Source organism: Zonotrichia albicollis, chromosome 8 (assembly GCF_047830755.1).
Source record: "Zonotrichia albicollis isolate bZonAlb1 chromosome 8, bZonAlb1.hap1, whole genome shotgun sequence".
Lineage (NCBI taxonomy): Eukaryota > Metazoa > Chordata > Aves > Passeriformes > Passerellidae > Zonotrichia > Zonotrichia albicollis.
In genome coordinates this window covers 977,345-1,002,162 of record NC_133826.1, presented here as the reverse complement: position 1 = coordinate 1,002,162, position 24,818 = coordinate 977,345, and the positions used below count along the sequence as shown (strand labels likewise).

The 24,818-nt window shown below is 52.3% G+C and overlaps 2 protein-coding genes across 3 annotated transcripts; both read right to left on the bottom strand.

Annotated features, from left to right (window-relative positions):
- Window positions 1–991: 991 nt before the first annotated feature.
- PTGER3 (prostaglandin E receptor 3) lies at window positions 992–8,080 on the bottom strand. Of its 2 annotated transcripts, none has more exons than XM_074545549.1 (3): window positions 7,128–8,080; window positions 3,007–3,312; window positions 992–2,908 (listed from the first exon to the last, which is right to left on the bottom strand). In XM_074545549.1, the coding sequence occupies exons 1-2, from the start codon at window positions 7,935–7,937 to the stop codon at window positions 3,025–3,027; spliced, it is 1,098 nt and encodes a 365-aa protein (XP_074401650.1). In that variant the 5' UTR covers window positions 7,938–8,080; the 3' UTR covers window positions 992–2,908; window positions 3,007–3,024. The 2 variants fall into 2 exon arrangements, with proteins under 2 accessions (XP_074401650.1, XP_074401649.1); XM_074545548.1 differs by having other exon boundaries at window positions 2,988–3,312; window positions 7,128–8,079.
- A 667-nt stretch (window positions 8,081–8,747) lies between these two features.
- Window positions 8,748–18,688, bottom strand: ZRANB2 (zinc finger RANBP2-type containing 2). Its single transcript, XM_074545550.1, has 10 exons — window positions 18,527–18,688; window positions 18,220–18,272; window positions 17,929–18,037; window positions 16,659–16,741; window positions 15,717–15,793; window positions 15,273–15,410; window positions 14,352–14,524; window positions 12,384–12,470; window positions 10,858–11,022; window positions 8,748–10,339 (listed from the first exon to the last, which is right to left on the bottom strand). The coding sequence occupies exons 1-10, from the start codon at window positions 18,580–18,582 to the stop codon at window positions 10,276–10,278; spliced, it is 1,005 nt and encodes a 334-aa protein (XP_074401651.1). The 5' UTR covers window positions 18,583–18,688; the 3' UTR covers window positions 8,748–10,275.
- Between the last annotated feature and the right edge of the window lie 6,130 nt (window positions 18,689–24,818).

The following is a 24,818-nucleotide window of genomic DNA, read 5'->3' as shown; positions in this document are numbered from 1 at the left end:
CTTGGATTGGGTTTGGGAAGGGCAGCCCCTGACAGAGCCGAGCCTGGAGAGCTCAGCTCCCACTCCTCCTCTCCTGGAAACAAACAGGCAACTCCCAACCTTTCCTATTTGGATAAAGCTCCCATCCCTTCCCATTTGGGTAAATCTCCCATCCCTTCCCACCTGGGTAAGGCTCCCATCCCTTCCCCTTTGGACAAAACTCCCATCTCTTCCCATTCTGATGAAGTAGCTTCATCCTTTTACCCCAGCAGGGAGGGACAGAAGTGCCCACCCCAAACACAGAATATTCATGACAAAGGCACTGTTTGATGTGAACTGGAGTGAAAGCACTCCAGCCCATATTAAGCACCAGCTGCCCTCAGTCTGTTGGAGAACCCTTCCCGATGTCTCATTCCCGGTTTTCCATGCAGGATCCGTGTGCTCAGAGACACAGCAGCCTGCTGCTCCTACAGCAGAGCACAGGGGTGGATTGCCTCTTCCTCCCAGAGCTCCCCTCCATCCCAGCCCCATCCCAGACAATTTGGGAGCCAGGAATGTGCCGGCCAGGGCTGAAGCAGGCGGCTGAGGTCATCCCGACATATTTCACAAGTGAGGGCCTCTGCTGAGCTCTTTCCCAAAGGAAAAGTACACAGAGGGAACAAAAGGGATCCTCGGCACACCACGGGCTTTTTCCAGCCCCAAATCGTTCCAACAAGACAGTCTGACTCCAGCAAGGCGCTTTTTAAAGCAGAAAGAGCCCGTATTTTCCCTTAAAGCACCACCCAGTAGCTGAAGCACTGATGAACCTGTAGTTGTTACACCCAGGAGCAGCTCAGCATAGAGGAGGGTCCAGCAACTCTAACTAAAAAAAGGATTTAATCCATTAGTTTCAGCCTGGGTCTTCAATTAAAGCTAAACCTTGGTTCTTAGGCTGGACTCAGACATCACCTGGATAAAATCAGATTTATGTGGACAGGAATCGGACAATGCAGAACAAAAATGAAGGCACAGATTCTTCGCTGAGGAGTAATTTTTATAAACAAATTAAATAGAGTAAAATAAAGTTTTGTGCAAGAAATTCCTCACAGATGCAGGACTTCATTTGCCTGTAAGACCCCTGAATTCCACAGTGCCTGGCACATGGAATATCAGCTGTATTTTATTGTATTTGCATTTAACTTCACCCCAAAGGCCACGAAACAGGAGACAAGGGAGGCTGTCAGCTCCAAAAGGGTGAAGAAAATGCATTAAGACACAGCTTTTTTTTTAAAAAAAAGCTTCAGATGTGGCACAAATGGATTGGAACTGAGTTTGTAACTAAACCATGGAAGATTCTTTGGGAAAAGACCTAAAGACCTGACAAATTCACACACTCCCACCCCCTGCTTGCAGTCTGCTGCAGTTTAAAACCTCCCCGAGCTGCCACATTTGTGTTTCTGGAGGAGCTGAACGCTTTGGGTGCTGCTCTGGGCACTCAGTGGGGCCCTGCAGGAACACAGTGCCACCCCCATTCCTCACACAGCTTTGTGCTGCTGGTGCCGCTGCCACTGATCCAGGAGAATGAGCAGCAGTGCCTGCTCCAGCCCCTCTCCCTCTGCCCCAGCAGCTCTGAGGGTGCTGTGCAAGCAGCAATTCCAGCAATTCCAGCCTGTCTGGGCATTCCACAGGGATTTATCAGGGGCTTCTCCCCTTGCCCCTTGCTAATCCTCCTCAAGCTCCCCTCAGCTGCCACAAGGACGGGTGAGTGTTTATCAGGACACATCTGTGACTCAGGAGACTCTGCTGCCCTCAGTTCCTGGAAGGCATGGATGTTCCATCACTGCCACCACCCCTGCTCAGCTTTAAGACACTGAAATCCAATCAAATTTTGGCTTTTTTCCTTATTCCTGTGGTTTTTCTCCCTGTCTCTCTTTGCCCCTCCAGAAAAGAGGAGGAAGGACTCTCTGAAGATGTTAGCGTTAAACATTCTCAGGAGTGAGTTCCCTCAGTGATTCCTTCTCTAGAATCTGTTGGCTGTCAGGAAAGAAATATTTTCCACCTAAAGCAAGAGAAGCTGCCTCAGGCTCTACTTCAGGCCCACAAGACTTCCCACTGTGCATCTCAGCTGCGAGTGGCAGTGGCCATGGAATATCCTCATCCTGCTGCAGCGACCAGGGAATGTCCTCATGCTGTCTGCACTGACTGTGGAATGTCCTTATCTCGTTCTGCAGGGACCATGGGATGTCCCCATCCCGTTGTGCAGCTCAGCCACCAGTGCCCACGGAGGGAGTGTCCTGTCCTGCTGTATCGCAGCACTTTTGGCACCCTGCAGGAAGAATTTGGCACTCTGGGTCCAAGCAGTGACACCATGAGGGGGTGCCAGCATGGAGCAGATTCCCAGGAGGGTTTCCAGGCAGCTGCAGCTCCCGGAGCTGTGGGAATGTCCCCTCAGGACATTTTCCTCAGGCCACTGTGCAGTGTCCCTCAGGCCATTGTGTGATGTCCCCTTGGGCCATTATGGAGTGTCCCCCAGGCTGCCGTGCAGTGTCCCTTCAGGCCATTGTGGGATGTCCCTCAGGCCACGGTGCAGTGTCCCTTAGGCCACTGCAGAGCCACTGTAGTGTCCCCCAGGCCACTATGGTGTCCTCAGGCCATTGTGGGATGTCCCCCAGGCCACTGCAGTGTCCCCTAGGCCGCTGTGGTGTCCCCAGGCCATTGTGCAGCATCCATCAGGCCGCAGTGGGATGTCCCTCAGGCCGCAGTGCACTGTCACCCAGGCCGCTGCGGGATGTCCCCCAGGCCGCTGTGCAGTGTCCCTCAGGCCATTGGAGGATGTCCCTCAGGATGCAGTGGAGTGTTCCTTCAGGCCATTGTGGGATGTCCCCAGGCCGCTGTGGGATGTCCCCCAGGCCGCTGTGGGATGTCCCCCAGGCCGCAGTGGTGTCCCCAGGCCGCAGTGGTGTCCCCAGACCGCAGTGGTGTCCCCCAGGCTGCTGTGGGGTGTCCCCAGGCCGCTGTGGTGTCCCCAGGCCGCAGTGGTGTCCCCAGGCCGCTGTGCAGCGTCGGTCAGGCGGCGGTGCGGCGGATGTCGTGGGACAGGGTGAGGGCCCTGTCCGTGTGGCTGTCCCTGCACTCGGCGCCGTTGGGGCAGTGTGACACGGCGCTGGCGGCCTGGCGGCACTTGCGCAGCAGGATGCGGCGCAGCAGCAGGTACACCCAGGGGTCCAGGATCTGGTTGAGCGAGGCCAGGCGCACGGCCGTCAGCGGCAGGTTGCACTCCCGGCGCGGCTCCCAGCGCTGCCCGCCCCGGCACGGCCCGGCCGCGGGCTCCGACACCATCTGCAGCATGGTCACCTGGGGGGGACAGGGAAGGGACACAGTGAGGGCTGTGTGCCACCACAGAGCAGCCTGGGGCTGCCGTATATCCCTGCAGTGCCCCAGACGTGGCTCTGACACCATCTGCAGCATGGTCACCTACAGGGGGGACAGGGAAGGGACACAGTGAGGGCTGTGTGCCACCACAGGGCAGGCAGGCACTGCCCCTGCAGTGCCCCAACAGGGCTCCGACACCATCCGCAGCATGGTCACCTACAGGGGACAGGGAGAGGGGACATGGTGAGGGCTGCTGGCTGTGTGTCACCACAGAGAGCCTGGGGCTGCCCTGCAGTGCCCCAGACAGGGCTTCGGGCAGCCAGGGATGGAGGAAGGTGTCCCTACCTGTGGAACTGAATGAGTTTAAGGTCCCTCCCAACCCCAGCCTGTATGGGATTCTGTGGGAGGGCTCCTGAACTCCTGGTTTTCCTGAATGGATTCTTAATCTGCTCACAAATCTTTCCTGGACATGACCTGGAGGTCCCAGCTCTCTGAGCCTGCTGCCTGGGATCCCTGCAGAACAGGGCTGTCCATCCTGCTGTGTGTGCTCCCAGTGGGGCTGTCTGTCCATCCTGCTCTGTCTGTCCATCCTGCTCTGTGTGCCCCCAGTGGGGCTGTCTGTCCATCCTGCTCTGTGTGCCCCCAGTGCCACAGCGATGAATGCACCCCCAGCCCTGCCCAGCAGTCGCAGCCCTTCCAGCCCCAGCCAAACCAGCAGCCGGTCCCAGAACTGCTGGGAACAGCCCGAGGGAGCAGATCCGCTGGGAATCACTGCCAGCCCTGGCCCTTGGAAGGAGGCAACCTGCAATCCCACAGGAAGGCTCCTCAGAGCTGTGTCACCACAAAGGTCCCGGCTGGGCTGCTGCTGTCCCCACAGCAGGGACAGCCGGAGCCGCGGTGACCGGGAGCAGAGGCTCCAGGGAGGATTTTTCCACTCCAAGGGATATTCTGGGTGCCAGATCAATAACCATGTGTTGACCTTGGAAAGCCTGGGCTGAGTCTGGAGGGCAGGGCAGCGTGGACAGCACAGGATTGTTTTTGTTTCTTTAAACAGAAGCAGCTGAGGATTCTACCCACGACATTTCATTGACCGAAGTGGCCACGGATAGAGCCCTGTGAAAACAGGGATGCAGAGCTTTGTACAAACATGGACACAGACCCAGAGCTCATCGGGAGCCACTGGAGCACCAGACCCAGAACCTGACCACTTCCCTGGCTCTTCACACACTGGCCCTGTCCAGACTGTGCCCTCTCTATTTCAGACGGAGCTCCAAAACCACCAGGCTAATAAAAATACAGTTCCCAAGCACACGACTGCTGCTCTTTTCTGGTTTTATTACGTAATATCCCTTTATTGGAGTAGTTGTTGGGCCAACAGCTGCTCTACTGGAAATTTTGTTTGTTTGATATCATTAGAGGTTGTTTATCATGGCCTGTATTGGTCTTCTAAATGGATTAAAAGCCTGCACAAGGCAGAGGAACAACATCAGGTGGAATAAAGTCAACATAATTCATGCCATTAAAAATCTGGCTCAAAATGCTGATGATTGGATTTATTCAACAAGAGCAGCCAAAACTTTACTGTTATCATGAGTGTGGTTTTATACGTCTGTAATTTCTGTCTGCCAGGAGGGATAAGGAGCAGAAGTATTTTAACAGGAAGAGCAGCAGAACTTCTGAGCATTTTAGCTTTAAATAACTCGGGAACAACTCTGGGAAGGAATAATTTTGTAGCTGGAACTCCAAAATTATTATTACTATAATTCCAGGTTGTGCTGCAGCGGCGTTTCTGTGAAATCCAGCTTGCTCCATTTCACCTCGGGGTCATTTGTCTGCTTCCCTGCAACTCAGGGGCTATTCCAGAATCCCAGACTGGTTTGGGAATGGAGGGAGCTTAAATCCCTCCCAGTGCCATGGCAGGGACACCTCCCACTGTCCCAGGCTGCTCCAGCCCAATGTCCAGCGATCCAGGGCAGCCCCAGCTGCTGTGGACACCCTGTGCCAGGAATTCCTTCCAACATCCCCTCTAACCCTGCCCTCTGGGAAGCCGTTCCCTGAGTCCCGTCAGCGCAGGCTCCAAAGCAAACAGGTCAGTGTGAACTGGGAACCAGCCACGCCACCCTGGAGCAGGGTGCTCTCCCAGGTGCTCCCTTGGAAAAAGGGAGCAATTCCTGCCCTGCCTGCTCTCCTCCCTCCTTCCCAAGGCAGCAGAGAGCCAGACGTGCAGGACACTGCAAGGAGCCCTCCAGAGCACAGCCACATGTCAGAGCTTTCCCTCTGCCCCTAAATCACATTTGATTTTGTCGTTTCCATCAACAGATCAGCTCTAAAAATACCGTGTGTGGCGAGGGCGCTGTTTACCTCGCAGCAGCAGCTGTCAGGATCCATTAGTTCTCAGTTACAAAACTCAGATGTCTTTAAAAAAAAACACAGAAACAAAAAAACCTCCTCTGAAAAGTGCCAGATTTCCATTTCAGCTGTTTCTTACAACTGCTGAGTGCTGCAGCTACGGGTTAAATGATTGCTACAAGCTGGCTTTCACTGAAAAGGCATTTGCATTCTCTGTGCTCACTTCTCCAGAAGTCTGGTCTCTAACTCCTGACCTGCACCTCAGGGGTGTACAGAACAAGTTGGGGAGCACGTAAATGGAGGTTTATGTATAAAAATGGAGGTGTATTTGTAAAAATACCCCCGCAGCCATGAGTCTGGATTGTGAGCACCCCACAGAAGAAGTTCCGCACCTCCAAGTGTTGCTGCTGCTGCAGAGGGAAGGGAAGTGCTGCTGAAACCCCTCGTGCCTGTGGCTTGACTCCTGCCTCTGAAACCACAGAAATGCCCAGGGCACCAAACCACCAAGCGGAATCCCTGCTTCCTCACTGGTTTACCTGGTTATGAGGGAGCAGGAAACGCTTTCCCCACCTCAGGGCTCTCCTCTCATGCTGCAAGGCTGGTGGAACCCTCAGGGGTGACAGGACATGAAGAAAACTCCTTCTCCAGCCAGAAAGAACCTTTCACATAACCTCAGCATTTCCTCAACCAGCTTCAGCCCATCCTGCTCAGAGGGCCCAAGAACAAATTCCCCTAAAATCCTACTAGTCCTTGATAGAATAACCCAGCCTTTTGGGATTCCAGACCCCGGGTGTGCCCTGGTCCCACTCAGCAGAGATGTGCATTCTGCCTCCCCCACTCCTACACATCACGAGGAGGGCTTCTTAAGGAAGAAATAATAAAACAGTGGAAAGCAATGCAATGTTCCTTCAAGAGCAGGCCGGACAAGCCCTGAAGGCTGCTGTAAATCAAACACAGCGGGCTGCCAGCCGCAAGGCACTCACAAGTCACGGCTTGTGCGCTTTCCCATAAAACACCGACAGCAGTTTTGCTGCAAGGTGGGAGCAAACAAAAACCCTAAATCCCATCCAGCTGCAGCGTCCTGCTCCCAGAGCCTCTGCCACATCCCCCTTTTCTCTCTGCACAAGAAGCTGGTTCTTCTCCTTTTGTCCCCGGTTCCTGCAGCTGGTTTCCCTGCATTGGGCTCTCCTCTGGGGCCTCTCCCAGCTCCTCTCCCACACCCGTCCCACGCTCTGCACCCCTGTCCCTGCTGTCCTCCCGAGGGGCTGTCCATGGATGTCCCGCTCTGGGGCCTCTCCCAGCTCCTCTCTCACACCCGTCCCACGCTCTGCACCCCTGTCCCCGTCCCCATCCCGCTGTCCATGGATGTCCCCGGAGCCTCCCCGTGCCGGTCCCGCCGCTCCCGCCCCCGAAGACGCGGAGGGCAGCCCCGGTAGGGGCTCACCTACCAGCAGCGGTGCCCAGCAGGCCGAGAGCACGCACATGATGCCCAGCAGCTGCAGCAGCGTCTCGGTGGCGATGCGGCCCCAGCGCGAGCCGGGCTGAGGCGCGCCGGCCTTGGCTCGGCAGCGCGACACCAGCGCCTCGATGGTGGCCAGGTTGCAGGCGCCGGTCACCACGAGGGACAGCAGCCCCAGCGCGGCGAAGGCGGCGGCGAAGGCGCTGCCGCCGGCCGTGCTGATGAAGCACCAGGTGCCGGGCCACTGCAGCGCGTAGCGGCCCAGCCCGGCCAGCGGCAGCAGCGCGAAGGCCACGCCGGCGGCCCAGATGGCGGCCAGGCCGCGCTCGGTGGCCCGCGGGCTCATGTGGCTGGCGTACCAGTGCGGGGCGCGGATGGCCAGCGCCCGCTCCACCGCCATGGCGCTGGCGATCAGCAGCGGGCACAGCCCGAACACCGTCATGCTGAAGCCGAAGAAGTCGCAGAGGCGGCCCGAGGGGTCCATGGCCGCCCAGGGCCGGCCCGACAGGTACACGGAGATGACGATGGGGCTGGTGAGCAGCTGGCCCAGCATGTCGGTGAGCGCCAGGGAGCCGATGCACAGCAGGAAGGAGCGCTTCCTGCGGCTGCCCTTGGCGCGGTAGCTGCGGGACACGAGCAGCATGGCCAGCGCATTGCCCGCGACGCCCGTCAGCATCATGGTCAGCGGGATGGCCACGGACACGGCGCTGCCGCGCTCCGCCCGGCCCGTGCCGTTCCCCCGCGGGCCCGGCCCGCCGGCCGCGCTGCCGTTGGGCGGGCGCTGCTGCCACGGGCTCATCCCGGAGCCGGCAGAGCCCGCATGGAGCGGGCACAGAGCGGGCACGGAGCCGGCAGAGTCCGCGTGCAGCAAGGACGGAGCGGGCACGGAGTCGGTAGCGCCGCGCCGCCGCTTTATGTGAGGGAGGGACGGGCGGGACCCGCCCCGGGGCGGAGCGGGAGCGAGAGCGGGCAGAGCCCGTGGGAAGGGAGCGGGAACCGGGCTGGGCAGGGAGCGAGCCAGCTGGGCAGGGGCTGCAGAATCCCTGAGGGAGCCGGGCAGGGGCTCAGCCTGGAGCAAAGGAGGCTCAGGGGCCCTGTGGCTCTGCACAGCTCCTGCCAGGAGGGCACAGCCAGGGGACAGGGACAGGAGCAGAGGGAACGGCCCCAGGCTGGGCCAGGGGAGCTCAGGGTGGATTTTGGGAATGGCTCTTCACCCAAAGAATGCTGGGCACGGCTCCGAAGCTGCCAGAGCTCCGGGAGAGTTTGGATGCTTCCAGGGATGTCCAGGGTGGGATTGCTGGGGGGGTCTGGATCAATGATCGCTGTGGGTCCCATCCAGCCCAAGATATTCCATCCGTGGAAGTTTTATTAAGTCTTTTGCTGTTGAAATTAAAAATTATTTTTAAGACTTAAAGGATTGCAACGATGTGACCGTGTGGGAGCTCTATGGGCCAGGTGAGCTGACTCACAGGATCAGGGTCAGCGCAGGTGACAGGGAACCAGGATCAGTGAAGGTGACAGGGACCAGGGTCAGTGAAGGTGACAGGGACCAGGGTCAGTGAAGGTGACAGGGAAGTCTGAGTGTCCCCGATACAAAGCACTCGAGCAGTTGACTCACAGGTTTTATTTACACTTGTCTACAGCATCATTTTGCCTTACATGTTCTCTAAGCCAAATGAACCATCCTCCTCCTCCTTTGCCTGTGGCCTATCAGTTGCTAACTTTAAAACCTCCCATCTGTTAAGTACAGCAACAATTGGAATACAAAGCACAAGAAAACCCAAGGCTAACAACAGAGCGTCTACTTGATCTGGTTTTACAGTTTAGTTGGACGTTGAAGTCAGAGGCACAGTTACAGACTAACCTGCTCTTGTGCAACCTACACACATTTAGCATGGAAATTAGAGAGAAAAGAAAGCATTAAAGAAGGAACTGCGTTTTTTCTGCAAAGAGATTTATCAAAATACCTCTACACCAAAAACATTTTGCTTCTAGACCAGTCCAAAAGACATGGCTCAAAAAAAAGAAAAAAAAGAGAAAAATAAAGCGGAATGGAGTTTTTCGATTTTGCTCCGTTTGTTTCTGTGCAGTTTATCAAAACAAGCAGCAAATCTGGCAGTTTTATTACTGAAATAAATGAAGGTATATTGCTCTTTGCTTGTTTAAGAAGAAGAGTTTTCCTTACCATACTTACCTTGTGATGGCACTGAAGAAACTTAAACCTTTCTTAACCAAACGGAGCTCAAGAGAGACCAAGTTTTGTACTCAAATGGATTCCATAAAGCATTTTAAGCCATAAATTATGTTGAAGGGAAAAAGAATGATCGATGAAGAAGACGTTGAAGATGCCAGAACTTTCTACACAGTTTATTCATTCTCATTTTTAAAGAAAAATAAAAATAAGATACCTTGAAAATTTTAGTCAGCCCCAAAGGAAATTTTACAGGCGGCCTGCAGAAGCTTCCCTTGATTCCAAGGAGCCAGTTCCACACTCCTCCAGCCCAAGAGCAGATCCCAACCGCTCCGTTTGGAAGGAGGGATCCCGGAGTCCGGGCTCTGGAAACCACCACAGCCACAGCACTGTGCTGGCTGCAAACGTCCTCCCTCGCCAGGAATGAGGCCAATTCCCTCTGCAATCATGATGGACCGGGGGTTTGAGCTGCTAGACAGGGGTGTCCATCTGCACTGGCACTGCTACGTGGCAAAACAAAAACTGCTCAGCCCGAGGCCCCACTGCTGGCCCAGGCCCCCAGCCCTGCCCCTGCTGTGGTCCCACGGGAGCTCCATCCTGCTCTGCAAAACTCACGGCCTCTCCTGGCACAAAGAGCTGTGCCAGGCATTCCCAGCCTGCTCCTCCAGCTGAGGGAGCCAGCAACGGAGGAACTGATCTTGAAAAATAACAAAACCCCCCCACACCACAGAACTTCCCCCTGTGCCGGGGAGTTTATGGCTTAAAATGCTACTGCGGGTTTGGGTGATGGATGAACAAAGCTGCAGTTTGCCAGAAAGCCAGGACAGACATGCACCTCTACTAGCAGATTGAGCACTTCTGACCAAGTAAGACACCAACTTCTTAAAAATGTCTCATGCACTGACTGGAATTTTGGTGGGTTTTTGTAAGTGTGAGCTTTTACACATTATTTCTTTTTAGAACTCGTACGGGAACCAGAATGGGAGGATCCGGAGGAAGATCTGCGGCGTCTGCAAGATACAAATGGAGAAAGCATGCACAGAAATGAGCTCAGATTCATCCTGGCACCCACTCTGAGCAGCATCCTACCATAGCTGGAAGCCAAGTATCTCTCATGGGGGCCTTACAAGAATATACAAGTAACTTTAAGCATCTAATTTAACACTAAAAGTCTAAGTTTAATATTGAGAGTAGAATACAGTTTCTATTGCAATGCAGTATTTACTTAAGAAAATAATTCAATAATGAACACATTACTACTGTCACACACTGAAAGAAGGGTGAGCCAGGTCTTTATGCAGAACATGCTACTACCAGAAGGACTTTCATTGGAGGGGGAAAATTATTTAAAAAAAACAATTACAGAGGGGTTAACAAAAGTAAGAGTAGGGCAAGGGAGGAAACTACTTTTACTATGAGAATAACTGCTCGGATTCAATAGCTTCCCAGTGAACCTCAGTCCTTGGATAACTACAATAAACCATCACACATGTCAATACAGCCATTCTTATTCTACATAAACCCAAACCTTTCGGGTGACCGTGATCTCGAGCGCCTTTTTTTGCGATCACCAGAGGAAGAGGATCTAGAGCGGCTTCGCTTCTTGCCTCTCTCGGGGGAAGACGAGGAGCGAGAGCTGGAGCCAGATCTTTTCCTTGGGGTGGAAGACCCCCTGTAGGACCTGGAGCTGGATCTTTATTGATTGAGAAATAAACCACATTTAATTCTGGGGCCATGGAGAAGGCACAAAGACAGAACAAGCAGAGACAGTTTTCGTCAACATTCACTACTCTGTTTTCTCCAAGGGTATGGAAAATAAACATGAGAGGCTTCCATACTTACTCTGCCAAGAACACTGCTACTGCCAGGGCAGCTTGCCTAAGAAATTCTGCTAAGTAGTGTTTCCTGGTAAATGGACCACCAATGGTTTGGAAAGCTCTCCCCAGCCTTCACCAAAATGAGCCATTTTGGGAAAACAGCACTGGAAAGCTGCTGGGAAGTGCCTCTGTAAGGACCTTCCTCAGCAGTTAAATCCACACATCAGAATAACATGGAAACCAGAGATCTAAAGCTGATTTACTATGGTTCACTTTATCCTAATGGACATTTCACACTGCATGTTCATCTGACCAAAGAGTAACAAATCCAGCTGTTATATTTACAGATCTCAAACGACATTTGTGAAGAGACTAAAACCTTCCTCAACCAAAACGCTATAAAAAGCCTCTCAGAACAGAGCCATAATATATAAAAACATCTCTTGGAACACAGTACCCCTCTGGTGGGGCACAGGGACACCTTTCCTCTTCCCAAAAGCATGGATTCCATCCTGTGCTGACCCTCACGGGATAATCCACAGCACGTCCCTGCTCCCAAGGGGTGATGGCACCATTTGTGACTGTCCTTCCCAACCTCATTTCGAATTTTGGGATTCTCTGCATGCATGGAGAAGGGACAGCTCTTCCTTCATTCCATCACAGAGGCAATGTTCTGCCAATGGAATGCCCGTGCAAGGACACCTCAAACACGCTTTTGTTCCTGTGCCCTGCCCAGCTCAGTGATGCTCTACACAAATCACTCTGACTGCTCTCAGCCTCTCCCACCATTTCCTACCAACATGTTCCTGTGATCCCCCAGGTTTATACAGGAACGGCTGTCCTGTCTCGTGGAAGATGCAGAATTCTCACTGAACACAAAACCAGAAGGACAGTGGCATTTCTAACGCTCCTCCAGCTCAAGCAGCCCCAGTGGAAAGAGGAAAAGCACCCAAATGCCTGCAGCAGGGAACCATGCACTGAAATCCTTCTTCCTCCACTGCAGCTCGGTGGCGTCCGCTCGTCCGGCTTAGGCCGGACTTAACCTCTCGCACCAAAACCTCTGCTCCTCAGTGAACTCAGCTGTGGTGGCAACACCCGGTGCAGAGACCCAGCAGGGCTGACTTCCAAGACAAAAAGCAGTTAATGTTTGTCTGAGCAGCACAGCCTTACGGTGGGGCCAGAGCAGCTGCAGCCTGCGCCCTGTGTCTGTGCAGGGACAGGCTGGTACCTCATTCACCTGGATTTGGACCCACGGGACCGCGACTGTTCCCTGGAGCTGGAGCGGGATCTCGATCTGGAACTGGAAGAACTCCTGGAATGGGACCTGCAACAACACGGGAGATCTTTTTCCAGTGTCTGACTTGCATTTAGCAGTTACTGCTCCTGAGAGCAGCAGACACGAGGCAGCAGCACAGTCTGAGTGTGAAAATGCCAATCCCCTCCTGCCCCCAGCATCACCACAGCACACCATAAACCAGACACTTCTACACGGCATTAAAAACATGACAAAGGCAGCTTTAGATTGTGGCTCCTAAAACAAAGCACAACAATTAAACAGGATTGCAGTTATCTGGCAAAAAGAAATAACTTCCTATCTGTTCATTATTTAATGAAATCAATGTTTTAATTTGTGCCTTAACTGGAAACCCATCAGTTTCCTTCAGAGGCAGAGCAGATGATAGCATTAGGATTGGGCAGCTAAATTTCCCCCAGCCAGTTCTCACAAGCACTTTGTAATAATCTTCCAATTTTCATAAAGATTTTCCCCTGCATTATAAATTAAGTGGTTAATTTGGGGCTAAAATACTGCCATATCCAACACAACTTGTAACTGGCCACAATTATTTCCCAGTTTTTCACTGATGGATTTTCTCTAAAGCACAAACCACAAGAGGAATTTAACAATGGCAGCAGGCTCCAGCAACCACTGGAAACAAAAGCATTGAAAACAAATTCTAACAACATTTTCAGGTAAAATATATTCTACTTGCTGTCAGCCTCTGAGTTTATACTGTTACCACAGCTTTCTCATTTTACTGTGCAGGACACAGTAGTATGAACATTTCCTAGCTAGGAAATTACATTTAAACCTTTTTAAAACCCACAAAAAAGGCATCCACAAATGGCAACTGATATTTCCAATTATCTGTAGCTAAAAGCAAAAAGTTCAAGAGGAAGTTGAAATCTCAGTTAGGACAAGTTACTTTCTACTTCACTGTTAATATTTGTGAATTAATGACCAAAGTTATGGGCAGGTGAGGTTGTTGAGTGTCCCTGGAGCCTCCCAGCCAAGCACTCTCACTGCTCTGAGCAGTGGGAAGCAGGGGAGGCTGAGGAACAGAAGAGGCAGCAGGAGCGAGAGCCAACAGTGATGGGGAGAAGCCAAGCCAGAGGCTGGGGCTGCAGAATTTGGGCAGTGACAGCACTGAGAGCACAGAGGGGCAATGATGAAGCTGGGAAGATTAGAAGAAACTTGAACTTTACACATGTGAATTTAATAAATGATCCTGGGAGCTTGTTCTGAATAATCAGGATCCTGCTTGCATGTAGCTGAAAAGCACTGACTGAACTGTTCATTTATTACTGAATTTAAATAGCAATGAGAGAGCTTAAGCCTGCCCAGCAGACCTTTGTGAGGTCCCCTATAAACCCTCAGTGTTATTAGAGAATTCCAGAGTGGTTTGTGTTGGGAAGGACCTTAAAGCTCATCTCAATTCTGTCCAGCCTGGCCTTGGACAGTTCCAGGGATAGGAAGGTTCTGACAACATTGCCATTACATTTAAAACTTTGTTACTTGCCATTAACTCAAGTTCAAGTTTCTTGTCTTTATTCCCAGGATATTCCCACTGTGTCCTTTCCCTGAATCTGCCCGGGCTGCACTGTCACTGCCTCTTCTGCCACCTCCTCCCACTCCAGCAGCGCCCCCCTCTGTCCAACAACAGAGCCACACATGGCCAACGAGCCTGAAAACCTGAAAATAAATGACATTATTCCATTTCTCTCAAGGATTTCACTAAATATCAACTTGAATCACTAAAGAAGCCCCAGAGAGCCTCCCTGCTGCAGCTCGGGCAGAGCATCACCACCTCTGTAAATGGAGAGTTATTCACATCATCACACAACTGTAAGGCAATGAAACAAAGGAAATAAGGAAGTCAGATACTGACATTTTGCCTGGCGTTACCCTGGACCTGTACCCGTTTACCTGGACCTAGACCTTGAGCTCGAGTGAGAGGAGGAGCGCGAGGACGAGCGCGAGTGGGAGGAGCGGGACTTGGAGCGGCTGCGCCTCGGCGCCTTCTTCTTCTTGTTGGTGTCCTCCTCCTCACTGGCATCCAGGTTGTACTTGGACAGGTCAGCATCATCTTCATCCTCATCCTGCACAGGCACAGCACAGCACACTCAGGCAATGCTTTCAGCTCCCCTTTTTACTTATCCCAGCCTTTGCCTCATGATCTTTCCCAGCCTTTGAAAACTGAGCAGAATTTAATGAGACCCCACAATTTTAAGCAGTAAAGAGTGACTTAAAATTGGTATTGAACCAAACCCCCTGTTATTTAATAGAGTTAATGAACACACAGACGCATTTTTACCACTTAAATGAATTTTCACCCTCAGAATCTCTAAGCAAAGCCCAACCCTGCAGAGACAGATCTCATATGCAAAGTTTGGTGATGGCTGTGTAAAACAGCACCATCTGCACATCTCTGCAGGGCTGCTGCCCAGAGATGTGGAAAATCCAATAAATGATACTCACATAGCTCAGAAAAGATGGATAAAACCCTCAGAATATTTTATTTCATTTTATAAAAAATAAATCTGATGTGGTTTGAAAAGCCTAGGAAAAACTCAAGAGCACGTGCTATACATGGTAACCACACATCCAGGTTCCAAATAAACATCTTGGAGTTCTGGGTTCTGATCTCAGCCTTAGGAAACTGCCCATTTTTGAGTGCAGGTATTTAGAACAAAGCAGAGCCTGTGCACATCTCTTCCAGCAGCTCTGGGCACCATTATTGCCAGAGTTCTGCTCTAAAGGCAGCTGAAAACACTGACCAGCCCTTCTGCTTCTGGGCAGCCCTGAAATCATAACTAAAAACTGCTTCAAGACAACAAACCATCCTACCTCATCCAATTTATACTTGGAGAGATCTTCATCCTCATCGTCCTCATCCTCCCCCTCAGACTCCTTATCTTCCACTTCCTTCAGGATGGAGGCAGGGCCCACTGGCTTCCCCCGGTACTTTTTCTTTTTGCGCCCAAACTGAGGAATTTTGTGCCAGGATTAGAACAGGATTTAATCAAAAACAATCACCAATTTTGATAACACTTCTATAAGAAAATAAATAATCATCAATTTTAAATAGGATCTTGCCCCAAGGGAAAGGGGAGCAATTGATGTTGAATGGAACATCAATTAGCAACAAGGAACTTTTAAAGAGACGTTTGTCTTGCGGACAATGAGCCTCTACAGAGATGAATGGGAATGAGAGCATTCTGCATTTCAATTTTATGGGATATCCTCAAACACAACAAGAGTCTGCCCAGAGCAATCCCTGCCCTCCCTTACCTCATCATACTCCCCGTCGGACTCCTCCCGCTCTATGTACTCCACGTTCTCCCGCTCATTGAATCCTCCTCCATAGCCTTGAGAAAGGGGCAAAACAACACAATGCCTTCAGCTGCCTGCAGCACAGAAACCTCCACAGGGGCTCTGGAAACCCTCAGGGCATCACAAATCTGCCACAAGGATGTAACAGGATCTCAGGAGGAACAGGAATTGTTCCCATGCACGTTTATTAAATGCAGTTTCTCACAAATCCAATTAAAATAATGGATTAGGAACACTAAAAGTATTTATCAACTTAATTAAGTACAAAGTACTTCAATAACTTATTTAAATAATAAATACATGGATATATTATTTACAATTATAATCATTATATGAAATATGATTATATTATTTAATATCCTTTACTATTTTCACAATACTCAATATTGTTTTTCCTTTTGAGTAACTAGCTCTGTGCTCTTCTCCAGGCTCCTTTATTTCTGTGCCTCTGAGTTCCACCCTGTGCTCCCAAGTCCCTGCCCTGCTCCAGTCCTGCAGTGCATTCCCTGCCTGACCGCAGGTGCAGAGGGGAGAGTGCAGGAGCTGTAAGGAGATCCTGCCCCAGTTCCCTCTGGGCTCATGTTCCCTCAGGAGAGCTGAAACTGAGCCCCAGCCCTCCTGAGCAGATAACAGCCTTATCTGTACGTGGCCAGCCCACAGGAGGCCTCTGCAGATTAATTAAACATGGCTTCCAAAGTCTTGACATCAAAATCCAACACAGGGGCAGCTTAGGCTGATTTCCCACTCGGAGCCACCACTTCCCTCAGCACCGAAACTCTCTGAGGCCAAGAACCTGCACCTGTATGAACTGTGCCAGTTCAGGGAACACAAGGAATGCCCACTCTGCTTCCCAGAGCCCTTTCTGCCAGCAGGGCCGGCACTGAGGCACCCCCAGCTCACCTGTCCTCTCCTCCAGCTTGGCGTACTTGGGGGTGTTGCACATGTTACACTCCGAGCGCCGCGCCCAGTTCACATTGCCACAGCTGCAGGGAGACACAGACATGGGAACATCATCCTTCAGATGGGAACAAAACCTTATCCCTCAGACTGGGGACAAAACCTTACCCTTCAGACTGGGAATAAAACCTTACCCTTCAGATGGGAATAAAACCTAATCCTTCAGACTGGGGGTTAAACAGCCTTCAGATGGGAATAAAACCTTACCCTTCAGACTGGGGACAAAACCTTACCCTTCAGACTGGGGATTAAAACTCCTTCAGATGGGAATAAAACAGCCTTCAAATGGGAATAAAACCTTACCCTTCAGACTGGGGATTAAACATCCTTCAGATGGGAATAAAACAACCCTCAGACTAGGAATAAAACCTTATCTTTCAGACTGGGGATAAAACATCCTTCAGATGGGAATAAAGCATCCCTCAGACTGGGGATAAAACCTTATCCTTGAGATGGGAATAAAACCTTACCCTTCAGACTGGGAATAAAAGGTTATCCTTGGATTGGGAATGTTATCCTTCAGACTGGGAACAAAAGGTTACCCTTCAGTCTGGGAATACAAGGGTGGGGACACAGCACTGGGGAAGGTGACAGCACTGGACAAACGTGGGGAAGATGTCAAATCAATGGGCAGGAGCACAGCTGCACAGAAGAGCTCTTTCCCAGCTCCCTCAGCCTCTCCTGGGGCTCCAGCCCATTCCCAGCCCTGTCCCTGCCCTGCAGGGGAAGAGCTGCAGGTGGCAGGCCAGGTGCTCACTGGGATTGCCACATCCAAGAATCCCAGAGCCACAGCTGGTCTGGGTGTGAAGGGACATCACAGCCCACCCAGTGCCACCCTGCCATGGCAGGGACACCTCCCACTGTCCCAGCGTCCAGCCTGCCCTTGGGCACTGCCAGGGATCCAGGGGCAGCCACAGCTGCTCTGGGCACACTGTGCCAGGGCCTGCCCACCCTGCCAGGGAAGGCAGCACCTGCCAATGCCATGGGGGTGGCAGTGCCATCCCCACATTCCCTCCAAACCTGGGCAGTGTCCCAGCTTAGCAAACCTGGCCTTCCTCCTGGGCAGTGCTGCCGTTTCTGCTGCTCTGTTAATTAACGTGCAGCCAAGGAGTGCTGCTCCCAGAGCACAGCCCAGAGCTGTGGCCCGGAGCCCTGCTGTCCGGCAGCACAGGGAATTCCCAGGGACACGCAGCAGCCGTGGGTCGGTGCCTACGTTTTGCACTGCCAGTCGTTGGCGCTGAACAGCCCCCGGCTCTTCTCGGCCAGCGTCTTCCCGATCTCCGTGCCCCCCGCCTTCATCATCTTGGCCTCCGTCGTCTTCTCTGCGGGGCGAGACACAAGAGCGCCTGAAACGGCAGCCTCGGAACTTACCGCAAACATTGCAGGGTCTTTTAAGCAATAATAAATGGACTTCTCAAACAGTTTGGGGTTCGAGAGGAATTTTTAGAGCAGTTTTACGGGTCAGAAGGAGACGGGGGAAGAGGTGTGTGAGCCGGGAACTCACCTCTGCCGCATCTGTTACAGCTCGTCCTCCTGGCGAAGTTCACGTTCCCGCACCTGGGCACGGAGCAGAGCACGAGGGCCGGCATTAACGGGGGCCGGAACCCGCGCAGCGCCGGGGGCTCACCCCGAGCCGAGCGTCGCGATTTACCCCGACCCCGTCCCACACCGAGAGCCGGCACCGAGAGCCGGCTCCGTGAGACCGGGCCCGTGTGCCCCCCGAGCCCCGCTCCCGCCGCCTGCCCCGCTCCCCGGCCGCACCGCCGCTGGCCGCGCCCCGCTCCCCGGCCCGCTCCCGGCCGCGCCCTCACTTCTTGTCGGGGCAGATCCAGTCGCCGTCGCTCACGCGGAAGTTCTTGGTCGCCATCTCGGGCCGAGCCGGGCCGGGCCGAGCGCCGCCGCTACACGCAGGACCCGGGCCCTGCGCCGCGCGGGCTGCCCGCCGCGCGCCTGCGCCCTACCCCGCCCCACCCGCACGCCTTCCGCTCAGGCAGCGCCGCGGACGCCTCGGCCGCAGGGTGGGGGGGGGAGCGGGGCGCGGGCGCCCCCTGGCGGAGAGGAGGGCAGGCTGCGGGAAAAGAAAAAAAGAAAAAAGAAAAGAAAAAGAAAAAGAAAAAGAAAAAGAAAAAGAAAAAGAAAAAGAAAAAGAAAAAGGAAAGGGAAAAGGAGAAAAAATAAAAAGAAAAAAGAGAAAAGGGAATGAGAACGCGAACGGGAAAGGAAAATGGAAAAGGGAACGAGAAAAGGGAACGGGAGAGGGGCAGGACGGGGCCATGTGAGTGTTGGCAGGCCCTGGCCCAGGTGCCCAGAGCAGCTGTGGCTGCCCCTGGATCCCTGGCAGTGCCCAAGGCCGGGCTGGAGCAGCCTGGGACAGTGGGAGGTGTCCCTGCCATGGCACTGGGTTTAACGGGTTTAATCTGTGCCCCCAGCCCGTTCCGTGTGTCTGTCTGTGCCCTGTCACACAGCTGTCTGTCCCTCACGGGAGCTCTGAGCTGTTCCCTCCCAGCAGAGCAGCCCCGCATGCCCCGGCTGCTGAGGGCTCCAAGCAGCCACCCCACAAACCCTCCTTGCCACAGACACACCGGCCAGGCTGGGCTGCTTCTCCTTGGGCACGGTGCCAGTGACATCCCGAGGGGACAGGGAATGCTCAGGTGTCACAGAGTCACAGTCAGGGAATATGCTGAGCTGTACAGACCCCAAAGATCTCCCAGCCCAGCCCCTGCCCTGCACACACCCCAAATCCCACCTTGAGCATCCCTGGCAGTGCTGCCCAAACCCCCCTGGAGCTGCTCTGGCATCCTCAGGGCTGTGCCCGTTCCCTGGGGGTCTGGGCAGTGCCAGCACCCTCTGGGGATGAGCCTTTCCCAATATCTTTGGGATAACAATCAGTGTGGGAGTGTTGGAGTCAATCCATTATTTCAATAAATATTTTTATTTGGATTAATGACCATGCCATGGTTTGTGGGTGGGTCTGTGCCAGCACTGGGACGTTGTCCTCTGTGCCCTGGGTGTCCCCAGGGTGCCAGGGCTGTGCCCATCCTCAGTATCTCCTTTCAGACCATCTCTGATATCCCCTTCCTGCTTTTCCCTGGCCTGGGTGTGATCTGCCAGGATCTGCAGTGCTTGGGTGGCCCAGCATTCCCGAACCACATCCCTGCTGTGTGTTTGTTTGCAGCACATGTCACCTTCCTGGCTGTTTTTATTCTCTCTCTCCTTCTTGCAGCCACATCCTGTGGAAAAATCATCTGGGATCTGCCTCTGGGGCTGGTTTCCATCACTGCCTCTCAGGGCCATGAGGAGATGACAGCGCTGTTGCTGTTTATTTATTATACAAGTGTAAAGCAGAGCTGAGGCGCCCGGGCAGGGGGCCGTGCAAATTCCCACCTAGGGAATGTCCCCGGTAATCAGGGAGGACAGGGCTGTGTTTTCCTGCTGCCAGGGCTGGAATCTGCAATGAGGCTGCTGGAGGGATCCCCACTCCGTGTCCTGCTGCAGCCGGTACAGCAGGTGGCACTTGAGGAACGGAAAAAATCTGCTTTTCCATGGGATGTTTAAATATCAGCCATCAATGAGAAACACCACCAGTGTCACCGTGTGGGGCTGGCCCTGGTACCGAGCATGGGCTGACCTCAGGCTGCTCCTGGCACAGCACAAGGAGCTGTTGGATGCAGCAGGAGCAGCAAAACTATTAATTTTATTCTGCAAAACTATTCATTTTATTCTGCAAAGCTATTAGTCTTGTTCTGCAAAACTATAAATGTTATTCTTATTATTATTCTTTTAATATATATATTCTTTAATATATGCTTTATATTAATTTTATTCTTATTATTAATGTTGCTCATGCAATGCAGCTGAAAATCCTGGGTAATCAACAAAAAAAGAGTCTACAGAAAAGGAGCTGCCTTACAGTTGGCTAAAAACCAAAAACTATCTCCGTTTAAGCCAACTAGACAAACTATCTTTTCTTACCATACCTTTGCAGGCCATTGATCCATTTTAATCATCTCTTCTTATTTAAAGCTCTTTCCTATGAAAGAAATGTAACTAAACTTTACCTCTGGCCATGGTATATTGCCAGTATTCCCTGCCTGCTCCTGACCCACAGGCACCACCCAGCTGCTCCCAAGGGCTCCAGAGAGGGAAGAACCTGGGGCTGATCCATTCCTGGGTGCCTCTAGGGAAAAGCCTTACATAAAAGAGGGAATATCCATCAGAAAGTGCCGTGCCAGGGAGAGCAAGCCAGCCTGGGGAGGAAATTAATGAGGCATGGAAGGGATTCTTCTGCTGGGATCTCCTTCTCTGCAACAAAAAATATTGGCTGTGCAGGAATCTTGGAAGGAAATTTGCTAAACTCTGCTCATCTTATATTTAGGAATTTAATGGCATTGCAGAGCAGTTTGGGCTGGGAAGGGCATTAAATGCCACCCAGTGCCATGGCAGGGACACCTCCCGTGTCCCATTTTGTTCCCAGCCCCTGTGTCCAGCCTGGCCTTGGGCACTGCCAGGGATGCAGGGGCAGCCACAGCTCCTGTAAAAGCTTAAAAGCCAACTGGGAACTGAAAAATAGCCCCAGACTTTAAATTTATGACTAAAGGAAAGCCCAGGTGGACAAGGGGGGACCTGGAGTTCCCAGACACAATCCTGTGTCTGTCCAGGATATTCCCTTTACTGAAGGAGCAGCTTTGCTCTCGGATTTCCATTGTGCTGCTCCTCTTTTCCCCGTTCCTCCCACAAAGCTCCATTTAAATCTCTTCCCCCCGTATCCCAATAGCTTGTGAACACTTTTATTGGATTCCTGTTTCTATCACAGCGCATTTGGCCTTCAGACGAGGCGGAGGAATTGATAATAACCCGGTAAATGAGAAATACATCAGCCATCATTTTAGCGTAATGAAAGCGAGCAGTTGAGAATGAATCAATGTGCAGAAAACTGTTTAATTGGCCCGGCTCTAGACAGCCAGTTCCTACCAGCGAGCCCTGGAAATCAGTTTCCCGAAGAAAAACTAAATGGCACAAAGGGCAGGAGGATCAAAGGCAGGTAATTAAAGGCAGGTGGTGCCTGCAGCCCTTCTCAGCCCTTCCCGGGGTGCTGCCTCCGCCGCGCTCTTCACTCAGCAGCCCAGGGCTCCCAGCTCTTTAAGCATCACTTTAAAGCACTTAATACACTGTTGATGCCTTCCAAGACACAATAATAATAATAATTTCAGCTCTGGGAGTTAAAGGAGAGCAGTGCTTCCAGCTGTGGGCCTGCTCTGAGCTGCTGGGATTGCACCGAGCAGGGGGAGCTCCTGGGATAAGCAGGGTGTGGGATGTGGGGTGTGCTGGGCTCTGCAGGGGCCACAGAGCCCTGAGACGCCCCCAGGGCTGGGTGGGGTTGGTGTGGGACCCCAGAGGGGTGTGGGGTGCCCATGGACAGCTGGTCAGCCGTGCTTCTGTCTGGGGACACCTTTGGGTGCGGAGGTTGCCAAGCAAGGGGTGAGGTTTGGATTTAGAGCAGAGATTAGGCAGCAATTGATCCCTCGAGGGGAGGGATGGGATATTGGGAATGAGGAATTGCTCCCTGGGAGGGTGGGATGGGACATTGGGAATTAGGAATTGTTCCCTGGGAGGGTGGGATAGGATATTGGGGATTAGGAATTGTTACTGGGAGGGTGGGATGGGACATTGGGAATTAGGAATTGTTACTGGGAGGGTGGGATGGGACATTGGGAATTAGAAATTGTTCCCTGGGAGGGTGGGATGGGATATTGGGAATCAGGAATTGTTCCCTGGGAGGGTGGGCAGGCCCTGGAATAGAATTCCCAGATTTGCTGTGGCTGCCCCTGGATCCCTGGCAGTGCCCAAGGCCAGGCTGGGCACTGGGACTGCAACAGTGGGAAATGTCCCTGCCATGGATGCGCTCTGAGGTCCCTCCAGCCCCATCCATCCTGGATTCCATGATGATCCCAAGCTGCTGAGTTTTGGAATGATCTCCTTCAGTGTGTGGCCCTTGCAGAAGTCAGACCCTGCGTGGCATTCATTGATTTAATAACCGAGGAACGATTCAAGCCGGCTGAGCTCCCATCGAATCACAACAGAAATACCTGAAATAATATTTCAATGTATTTTAGTCAGGGTAGAGCTGGCAAATGTCCACTGAGCCCTGGTTCTGTGGGGGAGGGTGTCCTCAAACACAGAGCACACAGGGGTCACACACAGCACATGTCACTCATGTGTCACACACATCACACACATGTCACATGTCACACACGTGTCACACAGCCCAGGGATGTGGATCCCTGTGCCCGTGTTCACAGGGGTCCCAGGATGAGGGAAAGGAAGAGGATCTGACTCCACATTTCAGAAGGCTGATTTATTATTTTATGATTTATATTGCATTAAAACTATACTAAAAGAATAGAAGAAAGGATTTCATCAGAAAACTAGCTAAGGATAACAAAGGTTTGTGTCTTGGACAGAGGGTCTGAGCCAGCTGGGCTGTGATTGGCCATTAATTAGAAACAACCACATGAGCCCAATCCCAGATGCACCTGTTGCATTCCACAGCAGCAGATAACCATTGTCTGCATTTTGTTCCTGAGGCCTCCCAGCCTCTCAGGAGGAACAATCCTAATGAAAGGATTTTTCATAAAAGATGCCTGTGCCAGAGGAGCCCTCCCAGCTGGCCCTGTGCTCAGCTCAGGGCTCTGCTCTGCCCAGCCCCTGATCCCAGGATAACACAGGATTTCAGCAGGAAGGGATCACGTCTCATCAATCCTGCTCCCAAACAGCAGCAGCACATTCCCCCCGCCTCCATCCCTGACAGAGCCCTCCTGCAGCCCCAGTTTGATGGAGAGCTGGGATTTTCTCCAGCAAATCCCTCCTGGCAGGAGCTGCTGCAGGGCTGGGCTCGCTCAGGGATCAGGATGCTCCTCACTCCTCTGACAGGAATATCCAAACCGGGTTTGCCCTCAGTTCCCTTGGCCTTGGCAGCTCAGCCTAGGATCTCCTGGAGCCACGGGGTTTGGGATTTTATCTCAGTCTTCAAAGCCAGATAACATGAAGCCAAGTTTTGCTCATTTCAGGAGAAGTCACTGAGGCCTCTCCCAAGCCACACCAGCCTGTGCTTCCCAGCTTATCCAAGAAACTGCTCTGTGGTTCTTGCTGTCTTCCTCTCATTTTCCTTCTGCTCCCCTCCTCTGGGCTGCCTTTCAGGAGAGGATGCAGGATTCCCCTCAGAGGAGGCTGTCAGGCAGGAGAAACAGCACAAAACCCTGTCATTTGTTCCTTTTCCAGCTTGGTGCAGATCGTTCCCTGAGGACAGCAAAGCCTCCTCCCCCAATGTAAGAGCTGAAATGAGGGATGCAGGACTCCAGGCTGCTCTCCAAAATGCAGTTTATTATATACAAAATGCAGTTTATTGTACCCAAGATGTCACAGCAGTCCAGGGTGACAGAGTCTGTGCCTACAGCTGTCAGAGACCCTTTGGTTTTGGTCACAATGCATTATAGACTTTTCTTTGCTGAGCATCTTCATACAGCAGAACCAATCCATACCTTAACTATTACCTATAGCCCATCATAACTACCATAATTACCATATTCATGTTCTGTTCTCCAATCACTAACAGTCAGTACATTACAGTTTAAGCTAGAAGTTGGTTTTCAGTTTTATTGCAGGGGAAAATTCTGAGACCTTTTTTCTACTTGCCACATTTGCTGCCTTGTTTGCCTGTGTTCTCTGCTATCTTCTTGTTTGGGTGGGTTTATCCTTTGCTCTAAGCCATAAAACCCCTTCTAACTAACACACCCTTTGGCTCCTTGGTTATCCAGTGAGACTGGCTCAGCAATTCTTTTCTTCTATAGCAAAACTTGCTTCCATCTCTATTCCTTCATCAGACTCTGCATTTACAAATCTTTCTGCCAAGCACACACATCTGTGAGCCTTCCTTGTCAAACTTTCATCCTTCCCAGCACTCTGGTATTCCAAAAGGCTCTTCCAGCATTCCAATGCAGGTGGGCAGGGATGGGTTCCAGCCCCTGTGGGATGCTGGGGATTGGTGCTGAGGGGCACCATTTCCACTCCCAGCAGGAAAAGCAGGAATCCTGTTCTCCAAACCTG